We start from the raw sequence: 24,793 nt of genomic DNA, 5'->3' as shown, positions 1-24,793 counted from the left end.
AGTTTAGGATGGATGGATGGATGAATGGATGAATGGATGGATGGATGGATGGATGAATGGATGGATGGATGGATGGATGGATGGATGGATGGATGGATGGATGGATGGATGGATGGATGGATAGATAGATAGATAGATAGATAGATAGATAGATAGATAGATAGATAGATAGATAGATAGATAGATAGATAGATAGATAGATAGAAGTATGGATAGATGAATTGATAGTTTAAATTTGTACAACAAAAAAAATAGTGCTGAGTCTTTGGTGTCCAGGGTAAAATCTACCCTGTAAAACAGAACTAGTTCAGAACTGTTGCTATATTTCACATCAGTAGGCTTGTATTTCCACAAATCATAACTCCTGAGTAGCAATTACAAGGAAAGGCCTCTTTCCAAATTTCCAACTCCAAATGTCGCACTCCACCAGTATCCTGCCCATCAGTCCGAGCGCCTGTAGCACAATCAAACAGATGCCTTTGTCATGTCTCTGTTTGTATTTTATTTATTTTTTTCAGTCTGCTGAGGGACCAGGTTTGTAATTGCTTCTTTGGAACAGGGGAAGAAAAATAAATAATTCTGTCTCAAAGGTAATACTTCAACACACTTTCTGTACTAAGCCTGATTCATTTCCACTCCGGGCCATTTATTTGACTGCCATAATATAGAAAGCCACGGAGTCCAACCTGTCGTAATGAACAGGAAATGCCTCCATTACCCCAGATCACGGGCGTAAAGCTCAGTGGGACTATGCACAAGTGGAGATGAGCTGACAGATGTGCAGTGTTCCTATGCAGAGAGTCACACAGGAAAACAGAGAGAGTGAGCGATGATAGTCGCGAGCGGCATTTGATCAACTTCAGCTACTTTCGTTTAAGCAAGGGAGCTCCCGATCGCAAACCGAATGGAAACGTGTTTGTGCAAACGTTGGTGCCAAAGTGCATGCTCTGTTGTTAAAGGTAGATTAAGAAAACCAGGATCTGTCTCATTGAGTGACATGGAGATAATGGCCTCACTGGTGTGAAGTGACGGGGTTTTAAGACACTTTATGTCTAAGACTTTAGAGCACAAATTGAGATGAAATTAATGGTTCACTGACTGTGTACCAGGGAGCAAATGCACTGCCATATCATTCTAGCTGCTGAACGCCGTCTATAAATCATCTGCTAAAGTTGTAATTTTGCACGTCTGCTAGTTTTAAGGGGTCACTTTTTATACTTGCATAATTCTAATGCAGAAGCACATTAGTGAAATACATTAAAGTGCATTATACTCTCTAATGTAAAACTATAAGGACCTTTAAAAGACTTTTGTTGTGTTCTTCACACGCTGTGCAGATGCTATTATATGCATTTTCGCTCTAGATCACATGATAAATTATTTCATTTATGGTGCCTTTTCCTAAAATCCAGTGCTTCTGTCTCAAAACTTTTATTTCTGTGGTGACAGGAATGAGAATACAGCAAGTCAGGGTTCATGTCATGTCACAAAGTTGTCACATTTTTTATTTTTTTTATTACTGAGTCAGTGTTTGAAGCACAAAAAATGACAAATACAGTCTGATCTGTACTATTGTATGCTTTGTACTACTGTTATATTCTATTAATAATAATTCTGTTAATAATTTTATAGAGGAAATTTTTATAAAGTTAGAAAAGATTTCTGTTTCAAATAAAAGCTGTTTTTTTTTAACCTTCTATACTGCAAAAAAATCCTGAAAAAATGCACATGCTTTCCACAGACATATGAAGCAGAACAACTATTTTCAACATGTTTATTGAGCAGCAAATCAGCATATTAGAATGATTTCTGAAGGATCATGTGACACTAAAGCCTGGAAAGATTTTGCTGAAAACTCAGCTTTGCATCACAGAAATAAATATATTTTAAAATACATATAAATATAAGACAATTGTAATAGAAAACTATTATTTAAACTTGTAATAATTTTTCACTATATATATATATATATATATATATATATATATATATATATATATACAGTATAATACAGTGTGTGTGTATATATATATATATATATATATGTATATATATATATATGTATTTATATATATATATATATGTATATATATGTATATGTATATATATATATGTATATATACATACATACAGTATGTGTTACATACAGTTCTTCAGACCTATTTGCCCTCTGCAGCTCATTCTGCAAGTGAACGACGCATTATTGTGCCATCCCAACGGGGCACAAAATCACTTTCACAGACTTTTTCATTAACTGTTCCCACCTGGTGGAATGACCTGACCAACTCAATCCGAGCAGCTGATTCCTTAGCCATCTTCAAGAAACGGCTGAAAACACATCTCTTCCATCTTTGTTTGACCCTCTAACTCTAGCACTCTCTATTCTAATTCTATTTTATATATCTGTCTTCTTTTTACAAAAAAACACCCACACACTTGACCCTCTATCAATTGCATATTTATTCTCTAACATTATCTTTCTTTTTTCTGTTCTATCTACTTGTTCCTTTAAAACAAACAAAAAAACACTAGGTTTCCTTTTTTTATTTTCTATCTACTCGCTTTCTTTAAAAAAAAATAAAAAAAACCTTGCTATGTATACTGCGTTAGGCTAACCGAGACTTGTCATAGCACTTGCATATTGTTGCTCTTTTGTTGGTTTTGATTGCTTCTATTGTCCTCATTTGTAAGTCAATTTAGATAAAAGCGTCTGCTAAATGACTAAATGTAAATATTTATTTTTGTATGCAGAATACTTTACATAGCAGCTATTGTACTTCATAAACTGCAAATAAATAAAAACATTTTTTTGCATTCTTTGAAATGTTCACTTAAGAATAGAGCATATACTGTTGTGCCAGACAGTATTTATAGTGACTAGTTCATTTTAATCATAACTGATTCATTTTGATCAGCTGATTGTCATTCTGAAACGGGCAGTGCAGTGCGTCTGAAGTCGACTGAGGATTGAAATGGAATTTCATGATGGTGGCAGGTGCTCAGAGCGGATGTGTGCTGGTTTACATCAAAGATAAGCATGCTTAACATATCATATCCAGACATGTGTCCCTGAGGATTAGAAATGTGTCCAAGCAGGAATATTAGTCCAATGTCAGATGTCTGAGAAATAAATAAGGACAGTAGACTGCATTCTTGACACATCTTCTTCTTCTTTTTTTTTTTAATAGATAAGTGTGTTTTTTATTGCAGTAGGATGTGGTCTTTTTGTTTCTTGCACAAATTCATTTTTTATTCATTCTTTTCATTATTTTTGGATGAATACAGGCTTTGCAACTCTCTAATTGGCTGGTTATAACCAGCAGAAATCAGCAATGCGTTAAGAATAAAACTGAGCTCATCAACTGGTTCTTTACTACATCTGATTTTGGCATCTTCTATTTGTCTCTCCTCAGAACTACAAAGCAGTTCTTGTGGGAATCCAGGAGTTCCTGCCAAAGGAATCCTGAATGGAACGAACTTCAATGTGGGAGACCGAATCCGGTATCACTGTGTGGCTGGATATACCCTGGATGGCCATGCACAGCTGACCTGTGTCACCAGCACCTCTAACGTAGCGGTGTGGGATTTTCCTATTCCCATCTGCAGAGGTAAGAAGTGATGGATACACTCTTAAAAAAATAAAGGTGCTTAAAAGGTTCTTCACAGCGATGCCATAGAAGAACCATTTTTGGTTCCACAAAGAGTTCTTCTGTGGCATCGCTGTGAAGAACCTTTTAAGCACATTTATTTTTAAGACTGTAGACGCGTGGGGAAACTGCTCTAAGAAGCTCATTTTCATTTTCTGGATGCTTGGTTTTTTGAGGATGAGCTGTTTTTATTAAAAGGAGGCCTTCTCTGCTTTTGTAGAGCATCGCAGGGCATTAATGCTTTTGGACACGCTTAAAATGTCAGAATGTCATGGCATTAGATGATAAAATATCAAAGCAATTGGTTTCTGGAAACAAATGATGCACAAGCTTTTCTCAGAACTAATCTCACTATATTTTACAAAATTACATTTATGTAGCTAGGGCTAAGCGATACAACTAAAACAATATTGTTATTTTCAGTCCTTTCACGATATGCAATATGCATCTCATTAATTATGTATATGCTCTGAAATGAAATTATTATTTTTTTCATTCAGGACCACACAGCCATATTTGCTTAGTAGATTCAAAAAGGACATGTTTTTGTTTAACTCTTGTGTTGAGCTGAAAATCCTGTAACTAATTTGGTGTTCCTGGTCAAAATATTTCACCAAATCTATCTATAATCTATATTATCACTAAATCTTGGATTCAGACTTTTTGCCAACTTGTTTTCTTTCGATTAGCACAGGTTTCTTTTTGGAGCTGATTGTTGTAGGCCTCACTGATCTGAGCTCATGCACCTCAGTTTTTGAGAGAGAGAAAAAAAAAACATTATTTTTGGGAATGAAAAATTAAAGTTCATAAGTTCAGATCACTGAGAAATATAAATCTTGTGCTAATTGAAAGAATGAAAGTTGATGAAAAGATAGAATTCAATAATATGACATACCAAGAAATTTAAAATGTGTATATATTTTTGTTTGTATATATTTTATATGATCATTTTGACCATGAAGGCGGGTAAAAATTGATCAATTATACATTTTCGCAAAGTTGTTATAGTGAGCGAAGTCAGTGAGTTTTAATCCAATGCAACAACATTGACTAGCATTTTTGGGAAAAAGAATGTCCTCTCCATCATAAGGGCTAACTGAACACACATTTTTTATTAAATCCTTTTAAATGAATAATTTTAGTTTAGGTGCATGAATATAATGATACATAATGGACAGAAATAGGTATGGATATAGTAGTATATACTTTTAATTTTTAATGTGAATTGTCATTGTTATCATTGAATCAAAATTTAGAGTTTTTGAATCACGGTTTAAACTGATTCACAGAAATGAATCAAACATTCCAGGATTTTTAAATCAGATACATCTCATTTATTTAAGACTGATAGCAAAATCATCTCAAATATACTGGATATACAGTCCAGCCCTAAAACTATTTTGTATTTTGAAGACTTTTAGTGGATGTATGAGGTCAGTTCTCTTGAAGGTGTTTTAATAGAGGAACCAGAGGTGAAATTCATCACATAAACTATGAATGTGTTCCACTACCGTTCGACAACCACAGAGTATCCAAATACTAATTTTGAACTTCATTTAAACTGAACTGCATTTAAAAACTAACAAAAGTCTTTTGAAGTGTTTTTCTTGCGCGCTCATTTTTTTTAAATGCCACTTACTGTGATATTTTGTTATCTAATGCATTGACATTTAGATATTATAAAGTGTGGCTTAAGTGTCCAAATGCTTTTCAGGGCCACAGATTCTTTTGTAAGCAGCATGTTGGCTCAAAAATGAATCTGGCTACTTTGCTGTATGCCTGGAGTACTCTGGCTTTGGCTTTGATATATGCGGCTTTTATTTTATTCTGTTTTGTTGAATTTCAAATGAACGCTTGTATTGTGATTAGTATTCTCTCTGCTTCTCATTTGTCTTTCTGGGATTGCTTTAGATACGGTGATTTATGAAGTGTTCTGCAAGCGCCTGCTGTAAAATCCTGCAGTTCTTTTGCATTAGTCTTTTTTTGCGTGGCGCAATCAAACGTGAGTTGCCCCAGTGGGAAATGCCTGCATGGAAAATACGAAATACACTTAATAATTTAGGTGTTGCTTTAATTATCAGCATGAAAAACTTTGAAGTGACCTCAGGTATTGTTGGTAGCGTTTTACATTTTGGAATATGACTGAATGATTGAACTGAATAAAGATAAAATATGCTATATCCCCAGGATATGTGAAAAATGAGTACTGCTGTATCATTTGTGCTTAATGAAAGATGAGCAGATCGATGAAAGGTACTTTTTGGTGTAGAAAAGACCTCATTAAGAACAGCGTTTAAACCAGCAAACATGTTTGATGTATTATAGCCTCTCATCTTCTTATTAGTTTTGCTTCAGTAGCTTTTAATTGGCTGAATGAAGACAGAAACTGTAATTCTGTCTCACCATTTAGGTTCTGAAATTCTGTTTATTTGGGTTCGAAGTCTGCATCATCAAACTATTTCAACTCTTTGATTTGAGTAAACTCCGAAGCTGCTAACACAGTAACAGTATATATTTCCTTCCTGGTTGAGTTCTGCGCCGGTTGTCAGTTAACACCTGCTGATACAGTAGATACTGTAACCAAACCATCTGTGGGCAAAAAAACATCTTTCTATTTTGATGGTAATTCAAAAGTAATGGTTAGAAGGTGGGAACAATTTCAGGCTCATTTAAAGTTGAAGATAAAAGATGGTTAGATTGGTCATTGAGTCATTTGAGCTGATTCAGTGAACAAGTGACTAATTCAGTCAAGTGTGTAGACCAATGATTCATATGGTTTTGGGAATCTTTAGGCTTATTAAAAAAAAGAATAATTCTGAAATTGACCTCAAAAAATGAACATTTGAAAAATGCACTAGCGCCCAATTCAATAATCAGTCATTAAATTGGTGCAGGATTCTTTTTTTTAAAGCAGGTGAACTGATTTCCAAAACTGTCTGTGTGTTTGTATGTATACTATAAAGAGCACATTCAGGGCTTTTCGGGGCATACCAGATGTTTGGAGGTTTGACCTTGACATACAGCAAGTTTATCAGACATTTTGGGATGACACAGTGAATGAATAGGGAAATAACTTGTATACCGTTTTCCTATGAAATATGAGTGATTCTATGAAAATGTCGCCAAATTGCTACTCATTATTATTCTTGTTGCCCAAGAACACATTAATATGCAAATTAGTTACAATCTATAGATACAATGTATAGAATGAGAATATCCATTTATGGCCGTGCTTATATATATATTATATAGAAATAAAATAGTGTATCAAATAATTCTGTCATTTTTTTATTTTTTATTACATAGCTGAGAATTATGGAAGCCCATTTCATACCATTCAAAAATGGTAATTACGATGTTTTATCTCACATATTCTCGCAATTCTCAGAACTTTTAGGACTGAGATTAACACAATTTAAATTTTTTAATCAATTGACAGCACTAATATATATATAACTAACTAACTAATATATTTTACAAAAGGTTCATTACTACATTAGTTAACATGAGCTAAGAATGAACAGTACTTCTACAGCATTCATTAATCTTACTTACTGTTAATTTCAGCATTTAATACACATTATTAAAATCAAAAGTTGTGCTTGTTAACATTAGTTAGTGCGCTGTAAACTAACATGAACTATTGTATTTTTTTATTAACTAACGTTAACAATAAATATTGTGATATGTTGTTCATTGTTCATTCATGTTACTCAATACAATAACTAATGTTAACAAATGACACCTTACTGGGCAGTGTTACCATTAAAATAATAGTAATACATTTAATATTAATAAGAATAAGTGTTTGTGTATGTTTATGTATTACATGTTCTATTTTATAAATGAGTTGTTTATATAGTACATATTAGATATGTGTCTTTATATGCACAAAATATACACAATTATGTATTATAATATAAAATATGTATTTAAAATGTTATTACAGCACACTACTGTGTGTACACTTGGATGGGTTAACATGGGCCATTGTGCTCCAGGCGTTTTTACAGTCCTAATTTATTGCCCATTATGAGAATATTTTTACTGGTTTAAATAAATTAATCTGGCCAAAATGGTGTTTAGCCTCAACTCCAAAACCCTCTAAAATCAGCAAAAGAAGCTGGGTGACCAACTAACCATCTTAGGCTGGTTTAAGCTGCTATTTTCAGACGGATAGTAGATCCCTGTCATACTCCTTATATGATTAGAATGCTAGCTTCACCAGAGACTAAATGGATGTCTTTCAGACGTTTAATGTTTTATCAAATTAAACACATGAAAATTGGTCAGACGTTTATGTGATTCTTCCAAAAGTGATTCCGGATGATTCACAAGAGAGAATAACAACCGCCAGCTATGTCTTTCAGTCTAATTCAGCGAAAGAAGAACGCGTGGCCTTGTTTCTACAGCCAAATCAGTCAAAGACAAATCTGTATTACACAATTTCTGACCCTGGGCTTTTTATCACATGCTTTTTCATCTCCGGGGAAGGGAAACTGATCTCCTTTGAGGATATCTGAGCCTTGAGGCTTGCCCCTTCTCACCGCCCCCTCTGGATGTCGTTAAAGCTAACTATATTGCTGGTAAATGCAAAGAATTGGAAGAAATGGTGCTTGAATGAGAGTAAGGTCTTATGCCATGCATGGTGCTTTGGGTGCAGCTGGGACTGGGAGGAAGACCTGTGATAAATTCAGCTCTCAGTAGGCCACAATGTTGCAAGAATATTAGACCTGTTGGCCGTGTGCATTTCAGATAATGCTTGGTTTTCGCTCTAATGCATTTCACTTCATGAGAGAATTTTAATAGAGAACATATCAACCTTGTTTTTAATGTCAGAGTGGCCATGGGTCTTGGTAACTTGAGTGTGCGAATCTTCCGGTGCTATTTTACAGCTATTCTACAGCTATTTTACCTGTACAAAAATAGTCTGTTATGCTGCTTTTACAAACTGCTATGTATCATAAATAGGGCTGTCAAAAAGTGTTAACGCAAATTCATTTTAATGACACTAATTTTATTAACGTGCGATTAACGCAGCGTGCATTTTCTGTTTGACCTGTGGCCTAGACCGTGGTGTCGCTAGATTTAGCAACTTTTCAGACTGCTTTAACAACTTTTTTTTTCAAAAAGCACCATTAATGTCTTTAGGGTTTTCCCATAAAATCAATCAGACAACTGTATTAATAAAATAATAGCCATAGGTAACTGTATAGACCTACAATTGTAATTTGTAAATGATACAATGTAATTGCAATTTACATTTACATTTACAAGGGGGCACAACAATACAATCCTGCTTAGGGCACCCATTTGGCCAGCAGCGGCCCTGCAGATAACGTTGAATGGACATTCTATTAGCATTACTAGAAGAACGTTTGTTCATAACACTGAAATAACCTTGCCATGTATGTTATTCAAAGTTCTGATTTTTCCTCTTAGCTTGGAATGGTTTTACGATTTACCGTATTTCATTCATTTAGTTACTTACTTATAGCAGCTCATATTTTCTAAGAACATTTTGCTTACATTCCCATTAAGTCATAAATGCAAAACTCAGAGCTCTGAAAATTCAAAACATCCATTGAATTCAAAATTCAAAAAAATCTTGGTTATGTAAATATGAAAGAGAACATTAATGGAATGTTCAATGTTATCCTTTTGTAAATAACGTGAGAATGTTACTTTGGAATGTTTTCTGAATCATCTGCAACAAGGAATGGAAACAAAGGAGCAAACAAGATGATTAATGCAAAACAGGTGACTAGAATAAACGATGATCAACTAAACTAGAACAGGAAAAACTAAATAAGGGCAGACAGGAACTAAACAGAAACCAACACGTGACAACATCCACCTAAAATGTTTCAGAAATGTGTCCCATGTGCGATGAATGAATAACCTTTTTGTGCTAACATTTTGAAAATGTTGTCAAAGACAACTTTGAATGAACATTCTGTTAGCGTTAATGGAAGACTGTATGTTCGCAACTTTAGGAGAACCTTGAACCGTTAACATTCTGGAAACATTGTGAATAGTTTTACCGTTTAATGCACTTTATTTTTATTCTAGTTATTTACCTACAGAACATAGCTTACTTCCATATTACAAATTAAGGTGGATGACTCTTAAAAACTCAGTCTGTAGTAGCAACGCTTCTCCATCTTCCTCCGGGTTCTTCGGTCACTCTGAGAGAGGAGCACGACCCTCAGAACGGGCAGATGGTCTTTTGATCCCGTTTCCTCAGAGAAAATGCCCATTCTCATGATGTAGGCGCTCATCCAAGAGTCCCCAGCAGCCCTCTTCGGCACACTTGAATGGCACATATCTCCGAATCCAGATGGAACGACCAAGATCGAGGGGACACACTCTCAAAGGCGTTGAAATTCTTGCCATGCTAGCAGTTTCTGTCGTTTGACTGGTTGTCGGACACATGTTTCCAGTAACTGTCGCCTGACCATATCAGCTCTGTGAGGGGAATTTCTGCAGGAGGAGCTCTGAATGGCGTGCTCTTTCTGACAGCTTAAACCCCTGCAGAACATGTTGAGATGTTCGCCTCGCTGTGACAGTTTGGTGTCTTGCATGGCAAAGCGAGCTTATCTTATCTCTGTTTACCTCCTTGCTCATTTAGCAGCCAGTTCCAAAACTTGAGTACATCAAACCCATTTTCACAGAGTAGCTGTTTGTCTCTGAGCAATATCCCAACCATGAATGTTGAAATCCAGCATAAAAATGTAATGTATAGTGTAAAGCACATTATCATTTCAAAGGCTCCTGAATTCAGGACCCACAGGCTGCCAGTCCAAACGCCTGCACCAAAGTTCATGAAAAAAAACGCTTTTATGAATCTAGAAGTGGTGCTTGTAAGCTTTTAAGACCAGCCCCCCTTAACATTTCATGAAATATTAATAAAATTTTATATATATATATATATATATATATATATATATATATATATATACTGTACATACATATATATTACATAATGTTATAAAAACCCAAATATAGCCTATATATAATAAGATTTTTAATGTTTTTGAAGTGGTTTCTTCTGTTCACCAAGACTGCATTTATTTAATCCAAAATACAAAAACTGTAATATTGTGGACTATTTTTTACCATTTTAAATGACTGTTTTCTATTTGAAAATATGTAATTCATGTAATTTGTCATTTAATTTACCATCATTACTCCAGTCTTCTGTGTCACATGATCCTTCAGAAATCATTATAATATGCTGATTTGCTGCTCAAGAAACATTTATGATTATAATCAATGTTGAAAACAGTTGTGTAGATTTTTTTTCAGGATTCTTTGAATAGGCAGTTCAAAAGAACCACATTTAGTTTTTGAACACTAGTATTTTCACCTGACAAAAATGGTTTTAAATCAGTTATTTCTATCTTTTGCTGTAGTGTGTCAGTAGGAAATATCAGTTTTCATTTGCAAACATTCATTTTGCACATTCATATCTGAACTGAGAATGGCTTCTTTTTTAGGAATCATTGAATCAAAATGGACCAATTTTGCACAACCATCCTGTAAAATATCACACATCATAATCAAGTTTAATTATTGTGATCTGCTTGATTTCATATTTGCACAAGAGCCTCTAAACACGTCATTTTGGTGCCCACCTGAATGCTGTGCTTCATTTTGACTTTGAGAGTAGCATGAACACTATTTGTGCTGGAAAAATCATTGGTTGTTTTTGGACATTAGGTTTTCAATCAGTGAACTTTTGTCTCTTAAATGGGCATGACGACAAAGAGCCAGTGATTGAAAATGTTTGAAATTACAGTAAAAAAAAAAAAAAAATCACCGTACTCTGAGAGACACGATTAGTGTAAGTACGCCGTAACTCATTTGATGTTGCATTCATAATCGTGTCTCTTGCATCTTGCTTTTTAGAAGTATTGTTAAAAATATGAGCTTTTTGAGTTTTGTGTATTGTGCATTATTATTGTTCAGTAATTTCACTGTTTAGCAGCTTGAGAAGCTTTTAGGAGAAAACAAAAATCAAATTGAGTTCATTTTGCTGTTGATAAGTGACATGAGTGCATCCCTACTATTAAAGCAATGGAGGACGATGTTTTGATAAATATGGAAATATTTTAAATGCAGTCTTGGCTAAAGGCCATAAATTGGATATACTGAGCAATTTCAGAGTTGTTTCTCTCTCTTTTTTACTTCAACAGGAAACTTTGCAGTGCTAATGCAACAAAATCAGGGTCATTAGAGATATCTAGTTCTCATTCTTGTGTAGCCACAGAGAATGATGGGAAATGCAGTATGGTTGCACTAGCCTGCCGCTTCATTAACTGACTAAATCGCTAGTATTTTCAGGCAAGCTTTTAACAGTACACAAAATGTGAATAAATTAAATTGCAAAGTCAACATTTACAATTAAAACATAATTATGAGCAGCACCACTTCGGTTCACGCTTCCAAACAAAGTCCCGCTTTCCCACTCTAACAATTTCCACCAGTTATTTTGCCTTCCCCAGTTACAGTGTGCCTTTCTAGGGGAAGATAAACTACCCTCTGGCAAGGAATCTCATATATTGCGATTATTGATTTCTTTATGTGCTCTATAAGTGTGTCACAGGTGTGTGATTCAGCTGTAGCGTGAACACATGCGGCTCCACACCTGGAATGCAATCATAACACATTGTTCTTGCATGTAGGCCTGTGTGCATAATCTCTGCATCCTTCTAATAATCATTATGATTACCTGACACTGGATTCGGTAATTGAGAGTTGGGAAGAAAATTACAAGCTTTGTTTAAATTCATCCAACAGGAATTTAAACACTGACTGTCTGTCTGTCAAGACATGCTTTTGTTGAGAGTTAACATGAAGCAGTATTCACAACCCACATTTTTCTCCTTAAAGTGACAGTTTATAGACTGAAACAAGATATTTCATAAGAAAAACTGTCGGGAGGGTTTTGATTTTATTAATCATGAATTGATAAGAGGGCCTGTTGACATCAGCTGTCATTAAAGAGTCAAAGATTTTTAAGTTTTGATGTAAGATATATTTTTTGATGTTATATATTTGTTTTTATTTGAATATGTAGCATATTAAGACCAGAGCAGAGGAATATTGAAATGTTTATTTTATGTGTAGTTTAATTAAATTTATGTAGGCTACCACATTACATTTAGCATTAAATATAAAATATAGATTTTTATTTTATACATATACAGGTGTGTATATATATATATATATATATATATATATATATATATATATATATATATATATATATATATATGTATGTATATATATATATATATATATATATGTATATATATATATATATATGTATATATATATGTATATATAATGTTGAAGACCTGAAATGTGTTTTACATTTACTTGTTTTACATTACTTACTCACAGGAAACAATATTACTCACATGATCTTTCAGAAATCATTCTAATATTCTGATTTGCTGCTCAAAAAACATTTATTATTATTATTATTATTCTGTTGAAAAGAGCTGAGATTTGTTTTTTTTATGAATAGGAAGTTCAGAAGAACAGCATCGTTTGTAACATGATACATGTCTCTATCATTACTTGTGTGCTAAATAAAAGTTTTAATTTCTGTATGCTGACTACAAGCTTTTGAATGGTATAGTGTATATTGTTACATAGTGGGAAGTCATGTGTACCTGTGGGAAGTCGTGGCCTAATGGTTAGAGAGTCGGACTTGTAATCCGAAGGTTGCGGGTTCGAGTCTCCGGCCGGCAGGGATTGTAGGTGGGGGGAGTGAATGTCCAGCGCTCTCTCCACCCTCAATACCACGACTGAGGTGCCCTTGAGAAGGCACCATACTTGGCTGAATGTCACTTCACTTCACACACTTGGAGTAAGACTGGAGTAATGAAGAAGAGAATTCTTTACAAAAACATTACAAAACCTGCCATTTTCATAGTGTATATTGTTTATGTGCTCTGAAGGAAAAAAAAAAAACACATTTTGAAATTCTAGGTTATTTCTCTCAGCATATCTTCTTCCAGAAACAGAAATTAGCCGGGATGAACTTGTTTTTTTACGGCGCGGAGGCGATGCGGGAACTGTTGTGGAAGTGCTTTTTAAAGTGGCTGCATAAAGTCACACAAGTGTAAAATGACACACTTCACTATAGTTTGAGTGCAGAAATACTCTGAGCTGATGTAAAGTCAGACAGGGCTAATATAAGCGATAATGTAACCATATTCAACAGGGTTTGAGTTGATTCTCTAACACTCACAGAGGAGTGTTGAACTTCCAGTCTGATGAAAGAACAAAAAACGACAGTTCATCCTTCAGAATAAAAGATAATGAGAATCCAAATGAAGTCTTGAAAAGCAACATTAATCCGTGATAGGGGGATGTTTCTTCTTCTGAGCTCGGCTTTAATGAGAGAGAATAAGGGATGTACCGATCTATTATCCAGTACCTTTCATGTATCCATCACATCAGATCCCAATACCTTGAAGTCCCTGCTTCTTCTGGTCTTCTGTCTAGTCTCTGTCTCAGACGGCACACCCCTGGACCGCCCACACACCGCTAACCTGCTCTGTCTAATCCATATCGCAGACAAAACCGAAAAAGGACTTTCTTGATCTGGCGAGCTCTACTTTCTTGATCTGATTGCCTAGCTTTATGAAACTTTCAGGAGCGAGTTTGAAAAGTAAAGTCCGCCTGGAAACAAAGTTGTGTTTACATACCAGGTTAAAACTTGAAGCTTTGATGATAAAATTATTGAACTTTTTTTTTTACTCTTTTTAGGTTAGCAGCATCAGAAAGGATGCTCAAAATTTTGTTTGGGGCAATACAAACCAAGCAAACTAGATTTTATTGAGCAGACCTGAAAATGCTACTTTTCTGAATTGTCTGTGAAAAGTACATATTTAAAGTTCTAAATACTTATATGATCAGAAAACTTCGGATATATTCTGTATGACATTTTGTGGCGACTACCATGGCATAATTTAAAATAAGTACTTCAAATAAATGTATAATTTATTAAATCATAATAATAATAAAAATAAGCAAAATACTTCCAATATATAATATTTCAAATAAATGTTGCTTGCTTTTCAATTATGTCTGGGAAAAGTTGTTATTTAAAGTTTTAAATACCTGGATAATCAAAAATCTGTACATATATTTCAATATTTTCTGTATAACATTTTGTGAAGACTACCTTGCCATAATTTAAAATAAGTACTTAAAAGAAATCAAATCAAATATAAATAAAATAAAATACATTTTTATTTAACCCTGTAAGGCCCACAGTTGTAAGAGATACTTTAAAATTTGGCCTTCTTTTCTGAATTATGATGGTGAAAAATAGGTATTTGAAGTTAATTTTTTTAGATGATCAGAAAAGTACACATTCAAATATTTTCTGTAACTGTTTAAGTAAGTGCTTCGAATAAATTCTTAATTTAAATGAAAAATTATCTAAATTTAAAATTTCATTTAAAATAAATGTGTAAATTAAAAATAAAAATGTATTAAATAAACAAAAATTATTTAAATTAAAATTATAATTATTTGTGCAGACTGCAAAACCTTAATTTATCATAATTTAAGTAAGGCATAATTGACAGACACCCAATGAATTATTAGAAAAATGATGCAATAATGCAATAAAACAGCTCCATGGTATATATTTTATTTATTTGTCATGCAAAATTTCATAGTTTTCACTAAAATACATTTATTCACTTTTATTCACTAATCTATTACAGACCATATTTTCCTAAATAGCATGTAGAAAACAACTATAGCGTTTAGCTACTTTAAGTGTTAGACAGATGGTCTCTTCCTGGCCAAACGGGTGATTCTTAACCAAAATAAGCTGCGGTGTGGATGGGACTTTTTGCTGTTTAGCCAATTTTTTTTTTGTTTACGTGTGACTAACCTCTGCTTTGCAAACATGTTGCATTACCTGCATTTTAAGCAGATGTGCGGCGCAGATCTGGACCCTCGTGTGGCTGAAGCTCATTCGTTATTTTCTCCTTGCATGAGCTGTCAAGAGAGTCCTGTGATAAAGCATGAGTTTGCCTAAAATAGCTTTTTAGGGCAGAAATGCCGACATATAAGGCAATTTGCAGCTTAGGGAACATGGACTGCCAGCACACATTAATAGATATGAAGCTGAAGCTTTCAGAAATTTTAGTAATGGATGGTCCGCTGCTTTGAAACATCTGAACACGCAAATGCACCTGCCGTCTGCTGGATTCGTAATGAATGAGATGTGCACTGCTACATGTGCATTTAAAATTATATTTAATAATTAAATATGCATAATGAAACTTACAAATCGGGAATTATATCTTTCACTGTCAGATATGTATGTGGACCTTTGGAGATAACCCTCTGATGCATAGTGGTCACTACATTGGACAGATATTTGGAAGGCATTTTGAACCATTTAAGATGTAGCATCATGTCCCAACCATCAACTGGCGAACCCCCAAAGTGTTGTCTATGATTGCATTTAATTAACTTGAGATATTACATATGGCGTCAGGAAAAGGGGATGCGCCAAGTACCTCATAAGTGTTCAATCCTTTTATTCTCAGAAGACCAGACATGTACAAAAAATATTTTCAGCTAAATAGGATGTCAGAAATAGTTCAATATTTTTCTTGTACGTTATTTTCTGTGACAGGAAATATATCTGTCTGCTACAGTGGACGTCATGTACTGAGTATAATTCTGCCTATGGGCCTATATATATAGATTCTGCCTTATTTTGCATGTTTTATTCAAATTATGATATAATTTACACTTTAATGGTTTTATTGAACAAATATGAAATAGTCTTCCGATTTTATCATTTATTTCAATGCTTACAGTTTATTTTTATTTATTAGGTCATATAAAACTGTAGGCATGTATACATGAGTGCAGATATATGTGTGCTTGATTGTGTTTGAGTGTGTGGTTGTGTGTGTTTGTATTTGTGCTCAAATGTGTATGAATAGGCCACCCAAAGGCCCACCAAAACAACAGCAACAACAAAAATATATAGCCTTCCTCAAAATAAAAATATATCGCAAAAAATAAAAAAATGTTCAGTCTTGTTTTTTTTATGTGATCTTTTTTTTTTTATATATATAATACATCTTTGTTATATAATAATTCACGCAACAGAGGGATAAGGAATGATATTTTCCTGACCCTAGCTATTTATTTCATTCAGAATTTTATTCGCCACGAAATTTAAAAAACAAAACAAAAAAAAACTTAAAGGTAATTACTTCATAATTCAGAATTTTCAGGTCGCATCTTGTAATTGTTTTTTTTTTTCCACCATAAAAAAAGTAATTGTGACTTTATCTCACAATGTTGGCTTTTTTTCTTAGAATTTAATTTTATATCTTGCAATTCTGACTTTTTTTCTTAGAATTGTCAAATAGAAGTACAAACTAAAATAAAAGTCACAGTTACCTTTTTATATTTATTTTTTAATTCTTTTATTCCTTGGTAGATATGAGCTTACATCGATTTTAGAGCTTTGGTGCAGGTAAAGATGAATCACTGAATAGCAATCGTATTTAAACGTATAGTTGACCCAAACATTAAATTGAAAAAATAAAACCTCTTTGACTTTCTTCTCACTGCATGACACAAAATTGACTTTCATTGTATGGACAAAGACATGTTTCAGAATTTCTTATATTGTGTTCACCAGTAGAAAGTCATATAGGTTTATATCCACTTCAGGGTAAATAAATGATTTTTCATGCATATCTTACAATATGGACTTGCAGTGCTTGCAATACTTGCAATATTGCCCCGTTGTGCAGCTTGACAGTTCACTATGAATGATCGTTTCATGTAAAAGGGCTTCAGAAAATCCTCCTTTTGTGTTGCATGGAAAGAAAAATCACATATGGGTTTGGAAAGACATGAGAGTGAATGATAAATAATGAAATGATTTCTTTAAACTAGGTTATATGCTCAAAATCAAATGCATTTGTTGCACACCAAATGCGTGTGCAATATGTTGCATTAGCTGAAGTCCTGCTGATGTTTATTTGAAATAAAAACACCGTTCATTAGGTACAGTTAAGTGCATTTTGGAGTGTTTTGTTAAGATGCTTTTCTCTTATCCTGCATGAAGATAATTAGATTAATTATCTGACACTGTCTCTCTTTTCAAGCCAGACTTGGGCTGCATAATTAAGTGTTGATTTTATTTTTGTTTTTGGAAAATAAATGCTTACAAAACCTATATAATGCTCATTAAAACAATCATTCTGTTCCTCAGAACACAACCAGCAGTTAGTGTGATCAACCTGATGTACAATAATTGCTCTTATCGCCGTTTATTGTTTTGTTGACAGACAAAAATCCAACCCAGTGTTGGCGAGGTACGGGAAAAAAAAGACACCAAAATGTATTTTGGAGGAGCTTTGCCTTCGCTGTGTGATGCTCATTATCCATCATAATCATAATGTCAATGATTCTGCTTTGCAAAACAAACCTTTGACTTGCAGCTAACAGTCGGGCGACCCCTTCCTGCTCTGTTTTCTTCATAAAGCACTAATGTTTCAGAACAGCTTCACAAAATACAGTGCCTTCAGTTCACAAACATTCCACATTTCGCACTAGTTCTGTAACATTATGGATAATATTTGCTGATATTGTGTGTTTGTTTGGCCGACAGCTGAGGACACGTGTGGCGGGTCCTTCCGAGGCTCCAGTGGCACCATCTCCAGTCCAGACTTTCAGAAGGACTATCAGAGCAGTGGCGAGTGCACGTGGACCATCCTGGCTGATCCAGGAGACACCATCTCACTGGTCTTCACTGAATTCCAGATGGACAGCAAACTCGACTCTTTAGAAGTTGAGGGATCCGATCCACAAACAATATGGTGAGTATGATATTGGATTATGTGGCGTCTCACTGGAATTTTTTATTCTGCGTTCTGTGGTCAGTTATTGTTTCAGGGTTTCTGTGGGTCTAAAAAAAAGTCTTAAATCAGAGCAGAAAGTCTTAAATTCATCAAGTCATGGCATTAAATGTTGCATCTCGTTCAGTATTTTTGTCTTGTTTTTTAATGCAAACATACTAAATATGCTTGATGCAAGTGTAAAATGTCTCAAACTAAACAAAATTGAGTTTTGGTCACATTTCTCGTCATTTGGTCACATCTTTTGCCATTAACAACAAACTGCGAATTTGAAACAATAAACTCCTAATTTGATGCTTATTAATAGTTAGTAAGTTAGTTTAGGTGTTGCATAGGATTAGGGATGTAGAATATTGTCATGCAGAATATGTGCTTTATAAGCACTGACAAACAGCCAATATGTTAATAATATGCATGCTAGCAACAAGTTAATAGTGAGACTTGGTCCCTTTGCTTAAAAGAAGAACAAGGGTATGTAAAGTTGATTCTTTAAGCCCACTGGCAGATATTTCTTCTTGTTTTAGTCATACGCTCACTTCATTTTGATCAGTTTTGACCATAAACAAGACTTTTTTGTTTTTCAAGTAAATGTATCTTGATTTATATATATATTATTATTTTAATTTTTTTGTAGAATTAATTAAAAAGTAATGGATATCCGTTTGGATGTTATATTTTCAAACTCAAAGGTTTTTCAAACTATAAACTCATTGTGCTCCCTAGACATTTACATATTGACGTATTGTGTTCCTTTAAGTGTGTTCCTTAAATTTTCTTCACTTGGTCTGAAAAAAGGTTTTAAATTTACCTCCATAAAACCTCCAGAAACTCTGTTGTTGTGTAATGAGCATTAAACTGTATAATCATCCCAGACCTGTAGTGTCCTTCATGTCTGTCTCTCATCCACACATACAGCATAAATTCTATATATAATTTATTACAAGTGTGTGTTTGTATGTGTGTGCGCGCGTTTTTGTGACAAATGAGGACATAAATTTGTATAATGACACAGGTATGACAGTATTACAAGGTGAAGGTGACTTTTCAGGACATTGACCCATGTCCCCACTTTTCAAAACGCTTATAAATCATACAGAGTGAGTTTTTTTTGGGAAAGTTTAAATGCACAGTCTCCTGTGAGGGCTACGTTTAGGTGTAGTATATATATTTTTTTTTTTATTATTTTTTATTTATGCTAATAATTCATAATATATATATATATGTGTGTATATATACAGTGTGTGTGTGTATATAATTTTATTTATGCTAATAATTCATAATATATATGTATGCATGTATGTGTATTATATATACAGTATATGTATATGTGTGTGTGTATATATATATATATATATATATATATATATATAATTTTATTTATGCTAATAATTAATAATGCAAAACACAGTATGTACAAACCATGTTTATCATCATAATTAATGTTTTTTTTTATGTATTGTTTTTTTTTTTGAGGATGAGGGCAAGTCACACAATTTGTGCATGTTGCCATTGGTATAATTTGACTGACATCTCCAAAGTTACAGGCGAATTGGCAAAATAGGCAGTTTAACTGGATGCACAGCCTTTGACATTGTCAACAAAAGATGTGGAAAGCATTTTGTTTTGTTATCCTAACTATACATGATTATATGCTTAGTTGCATTGCATTATTTGCATTTATCATTGTTTTTCCCTGCTGTCTGCAACAACCCACCAGTTGTTAACCACAGACTCCAGATCAAATTTATATTTAATTTACATTTTTCTTTATAAATAGCTGCATAATTACTGTACCTTGGTCCCTTTGTGTTTTTTTCCTTCCCACACAGTGGTTCAGATTGTTTCCAGTCCGATCAGAATTAATGTATGCATTGATAAGTTCATAGGATTCAACATCTTAATTTCAAAGTGTGGAAATGATTTTGAGTATGACAATTGAAGGAGTGGAAATGTGCGATTTATGTGTTAGATTGTCCAAAGAAACTACTCAGAAGGTGCCAAAACTTCCATCAAACCTCTGAAATGACTGTGTGAGCTTTTGAGAGTCATAAGAAATAAGAATAGATGCCTTTAACTTGATTCGATGCAGCCTGCATGACTCTGCAGATCCACAGATTTCAGTCTTGGCACAGGAAAGCATAGCATACTTGACGTTAAAATCAACCGCTGATGCTGAAATGACAATCAAACACTGTGAGTGCATGTTAAGAGTGCAGGGAACAGCATTGTGTGAGCAGCATCCTGGTGGTGATGACCTTGCTTGTCCGTTGCTTCATTGATTCGCTGAAGTCATTTCTATAAGCAACATGACAAATGAAGCCAAGTTTTGTTCGAGCAGAATGAACTTCTCCCCTCTAATTTTGTTCAAGCCAAACAAACAAATCAATGTTTTTGCCAGAATGACCTTTATGTAATTCTGCTATACTTTCTGTGTATGTTGGAAAGGGCAAAAACAACAATCTTGTAAGTTACAAATCAGTCACAGAAAGGGACGTAAAAAAGCTATTCCTCTTGCTCTCCTCTGCCGAAAGAGCGTTCTGTGTTCGGAAAAGCATATTACTTTTCTTTTTGTCTTAGATGGAACATGCTTCAGGACTTAAATGAGACACCTGGGGCCACGTTTTGCAAGCATAACTGGGTCAGTATTGTGTTTGTACTCATTCTGTGTCAGATTCTGAGCTCAGATCAGACGTCACTCAAACTGCAAGGTCAACACTCAAGCATATTTTGGGAATATGAACCAGATGTGTCTGCGTTTCTTCGTATCGTGATGATGAAAATCTTTTATTCTTAGATGAAGACAAATGGCGTGGTCTTGTTAGGGTTATGCATCATTTAGAACGAGCGGTTTTCCTCTTTTTCCCACACAGGCTACTTGGAGAGACATGACCAAATGAAGTCTTTTGTATCCTTTCACTCCTCAGAGGTTTTACACGCTCGCCGTGACTGCTGCTGTCCGCTGCATACAAGATTTGTCCCACTTCCCTGCGCCACACTGCCTGGAAATAAATAAATAAATCCCACACACTCACACAGATTGTGTTGCATGCTGGGAGAAGGTTAAAAGCAGACAGCTGCATGGACTGTCATCATTATTTTGCAATGGTTCTTTTGCGATAGTTTAATCTTTTTATCGTAGCTCGGATCAGAAACATGTCCAGAATCAGTTAATTCTGAAAATCAGAGGCTGTAAAAACAAGCTATCTATCTATCTATCTATCTATCTATCTATCTATCTATCTATCTATCTATCTATCTATCTATCTATCTGTCTATCTGTCTATCTGTCTATCTGTCTGTCTGTCTGTCTGTCTGTCTGTCTGTCTGTCTGTCTGTCTGTCTGTCTCTGTCTGTCTGTCTGTCTGTCTGTCTGTCTGTCTGTCTGTCTAAGTACTAGCACACATTGATGTGTAGTTCATGTTTGTAGCACAAACAGTACAGGACAATTTATATGCCAAAGTGTAATGTATTTATGGATAGGAGTTTGTTTAAATCCCTAACTCTAAGTGTGACTGATATTAATAGAGATGCTTGACTTTGCACTGCCAACAATGCTAAATGCATATTGGGACGGGTGCTTCAGAGCCTGTACTTCCTGAGATAAGCTATTTGGCTTGTGTGGTCTGAAATAACAGATGTATATTGCAAAATTTCTGCCCTAAAGGTAAGTTGTACAAGCGCCTGAGAATTAGGACCAATAACAGTGTAACTGCCGGCAAAGGCCAGATAACATTATTATTATGGAGAACATAATGTGCATTTCTGTATTAATAAAGCGTGAGCACGCTTGACTACAGGTCCAGCTCTGACTACAGCATTAACTGCATCTGTCCTATTGTCTGCTGACCCGCTGCACAAACACTAGCACAATAATAGATAGTAATTGAAAAGACACAAATAAATCAAAACACCAATGGAATGCAGGAAACTGATACACCTCCTCTCTCTTATGCCTGCCTGGAGAGAGAGAATAAAGAGGTGAAGATATAGCGAGACTAACAAACTCTGTACGTTTTGAATGCTAGGTTGTTGTGGGTGGTTGAGAAGGCATCAATGGCATCATCTATGTGGTTGCTTAGGGTATTTGGGTGATTATTTAGTGGTCAAAAGAGCCCACCACCAAGACTCTCTGATATACTGGTCACTAGATATGACTCACTGCTTCTTCACTATTACTGAATGGAGTCTGATTGCAGCCAGACAATGAAATGATAGAGCGATAGAAAGAATGAAAATAGAATAAAGGCTAGAAAGAAAGAAAGAACAATAGATAGAACAAATATTAGACAGAATGAATGGCAGATAGATACATTGCTGGATAAATAGAACAATAGATATAAAGAACGATAATGGAAACACGATGGAATAAAAAATATTTAACTTTTGGTTCTTCTGCAATTGTGGTGTTAGTTGTTATTGTACTATTTATTTTCATGGAGCATCGATATTTTGGTAAACATTAAGGTCTGGTTAATTTTAGTATGTCTATCATTAATTACGAAACATTGGTTTAGTACAGATACGTTTTTGTACTAATTTTGTGCATTTTTGCTTTTGTAAGGATGGGAACATTCTAGACGTTTCTGTAACATTCCTGGTTGTTAATTTATTCCAAAAAAATAACTCAAGGCTTTAACAATTTTAACAATAGATTTTGTTTGTGAACTTATGTTTAGCTATTCTTAATGGCCACAGCTGATTACGCACTAAAAAATCCCACTGATCATGTGTTCATGTCATTTCAAGTGTTATTTTGGTGTAACAAAGTGGTTTTATTTAAATGTGTGAGTTGTTTACTTTAACGCCATTATATTGTTCATTCAGACTGATTTGCAAACGCAGAAACACGAGGTGGGATTTATCACATGTGCCAATCACAGTTGATCGTAACCACTCATATCCAGTCATATTCCAATGGAGGCATTGCCACCTCTCATGTGAATTTCCACCATTCTCAATTACCCCCCTCCAAATTCACGGCACGCTATAGGGGATCTGTTAAAACTCAATGGGCTCAGGGGAGGCGAGAGAGACGCGGAATACTGTTGCATGTAATTTTACCTTGTTGGAGTGATTTAAGTTTTCATGAGTGCTGTTAATAATACACAAAAAGTAATGTGATTCAGCATATCAGACTTCATACAGAAACATTAAAAATAAAAGTAAAACAAAACGAAACAAAAAATTGTTACACAGTGTAATAATGCTGATTTGGGGGGTAGGCTTTTAAGAAGGGCTAGTAATTAACCACCTAACAACCGTCCAGAACACTTTAGCCAACCACATTGCAACATAAAAGCAGCAAGCTACAGCGCCCTAGCATCATGGCAGTGAGTTGTAGTGTTGTGTTTGTGAAACCAACAGATGACGTGGGGTCATCGGTTAACGTCGCTGGTGCCAAAATTGAAGTGGGTCTCAAAATGTTTTACCGGTGTGCAGGGAACTCAAAATCAATCTGGCATCTTTCAGGTCAGATTGTGGGTTGGATCCAGGCTTTAACGTGGGTTGATGTCTTGACGTTTTACAAATGTACAAAAAATCTCTCGTTTGCCCTTTTCAACATTACAGAACTGACAAGGGTTTGAGACTCAAATATGAACTGTGTTTTTCTTCAAAAAATGATTCCACTGTCGGATCTCACTTGAATAATTGCAGTGCTGGCTATGATTGACAGACAGCGAGGCCTAGTGGGTGCAAGTTCATTGCAGTCATTCTAGAAAGTCTGTGACGGCTGAAATGGTTTAGCCTTGAAATACTTTTGCCCTGTTTTACTATAGACATTCACTGTCACAGCCGATTGACTGTTATGAAGTTTAAAATTAAGGTCGAGTCCTTGAGATGTTTGCAGATGGGAAGAAACAATAGCTCTAATGTTAGTGGCGAACAGCTGACGGCTGTTTTTACGTCATTTGCATCTCAGAAAACAGCACAGTCATTTATAAAGGTCACATTTTATGGCATATGAAGCTTCCAGTACTTCCTCCATTTAGCCTGCTTCAGATAGGGCCACTGTACCTTATAATAATATCATAAAAACATACATTTGGCAAATCCTTTTATCCAAAGCGGCTTACATTGCATTCAAAGTATAAAGTTTATCAGTTAATGCATTCCCTGGGAATTGAATCCATGACCTTGCCATTACTAATGACATGCAAAATAATATTTGTTTAAATAATATTTTGATAAAGGATTTATATTAAATAAAAATAAATA

The 24,793-nt window shown here is 34.6% G+C and overlaps 1 protein-coding gene across 1 annotated transcript in view; it reads left to right on the top strand.

Moving 5' to 3' along the window:
- Positions 1–24,793, top strand: part of LOC306887841 (CUB and sushi domain-containing protein 3-like) — a gene marked incomplete at both ends in the record, with an annotated part of 269,530 nt that overhangs the window by 46,307 nt on the left and 198,430 nt on the right. Inside the window, 2 exons of the mRNA XM_079445841.1 lie at positions 3,414–3,608; positions 18,331–18,538. Of these exons, the coding sequence (XP_079301967.1) occupies positions 3,414–3,608; positions 18,331–18,538 (403 nt within the window). The remainder of the gene's footprint in view (positions 1–3,413; positions 3,609–18,330; positions 18,539–24,793) is intronic.

Source organism: Barbus barbus (assembly GCF_936440315.1).
Source record: "Barbus barbus genome assembly, chromosome: 21".
Classification (NCBI taxonomy): domain Eukaryota; kingdom Metazoa; phylum Chordata; class Actinopteri; order Cypriniformes; family Cyprinidae; genus Barbus; species Barbus barbus.
This window is presented reverse-complemented; position numbering and strand designations above follow the sequence as displayed.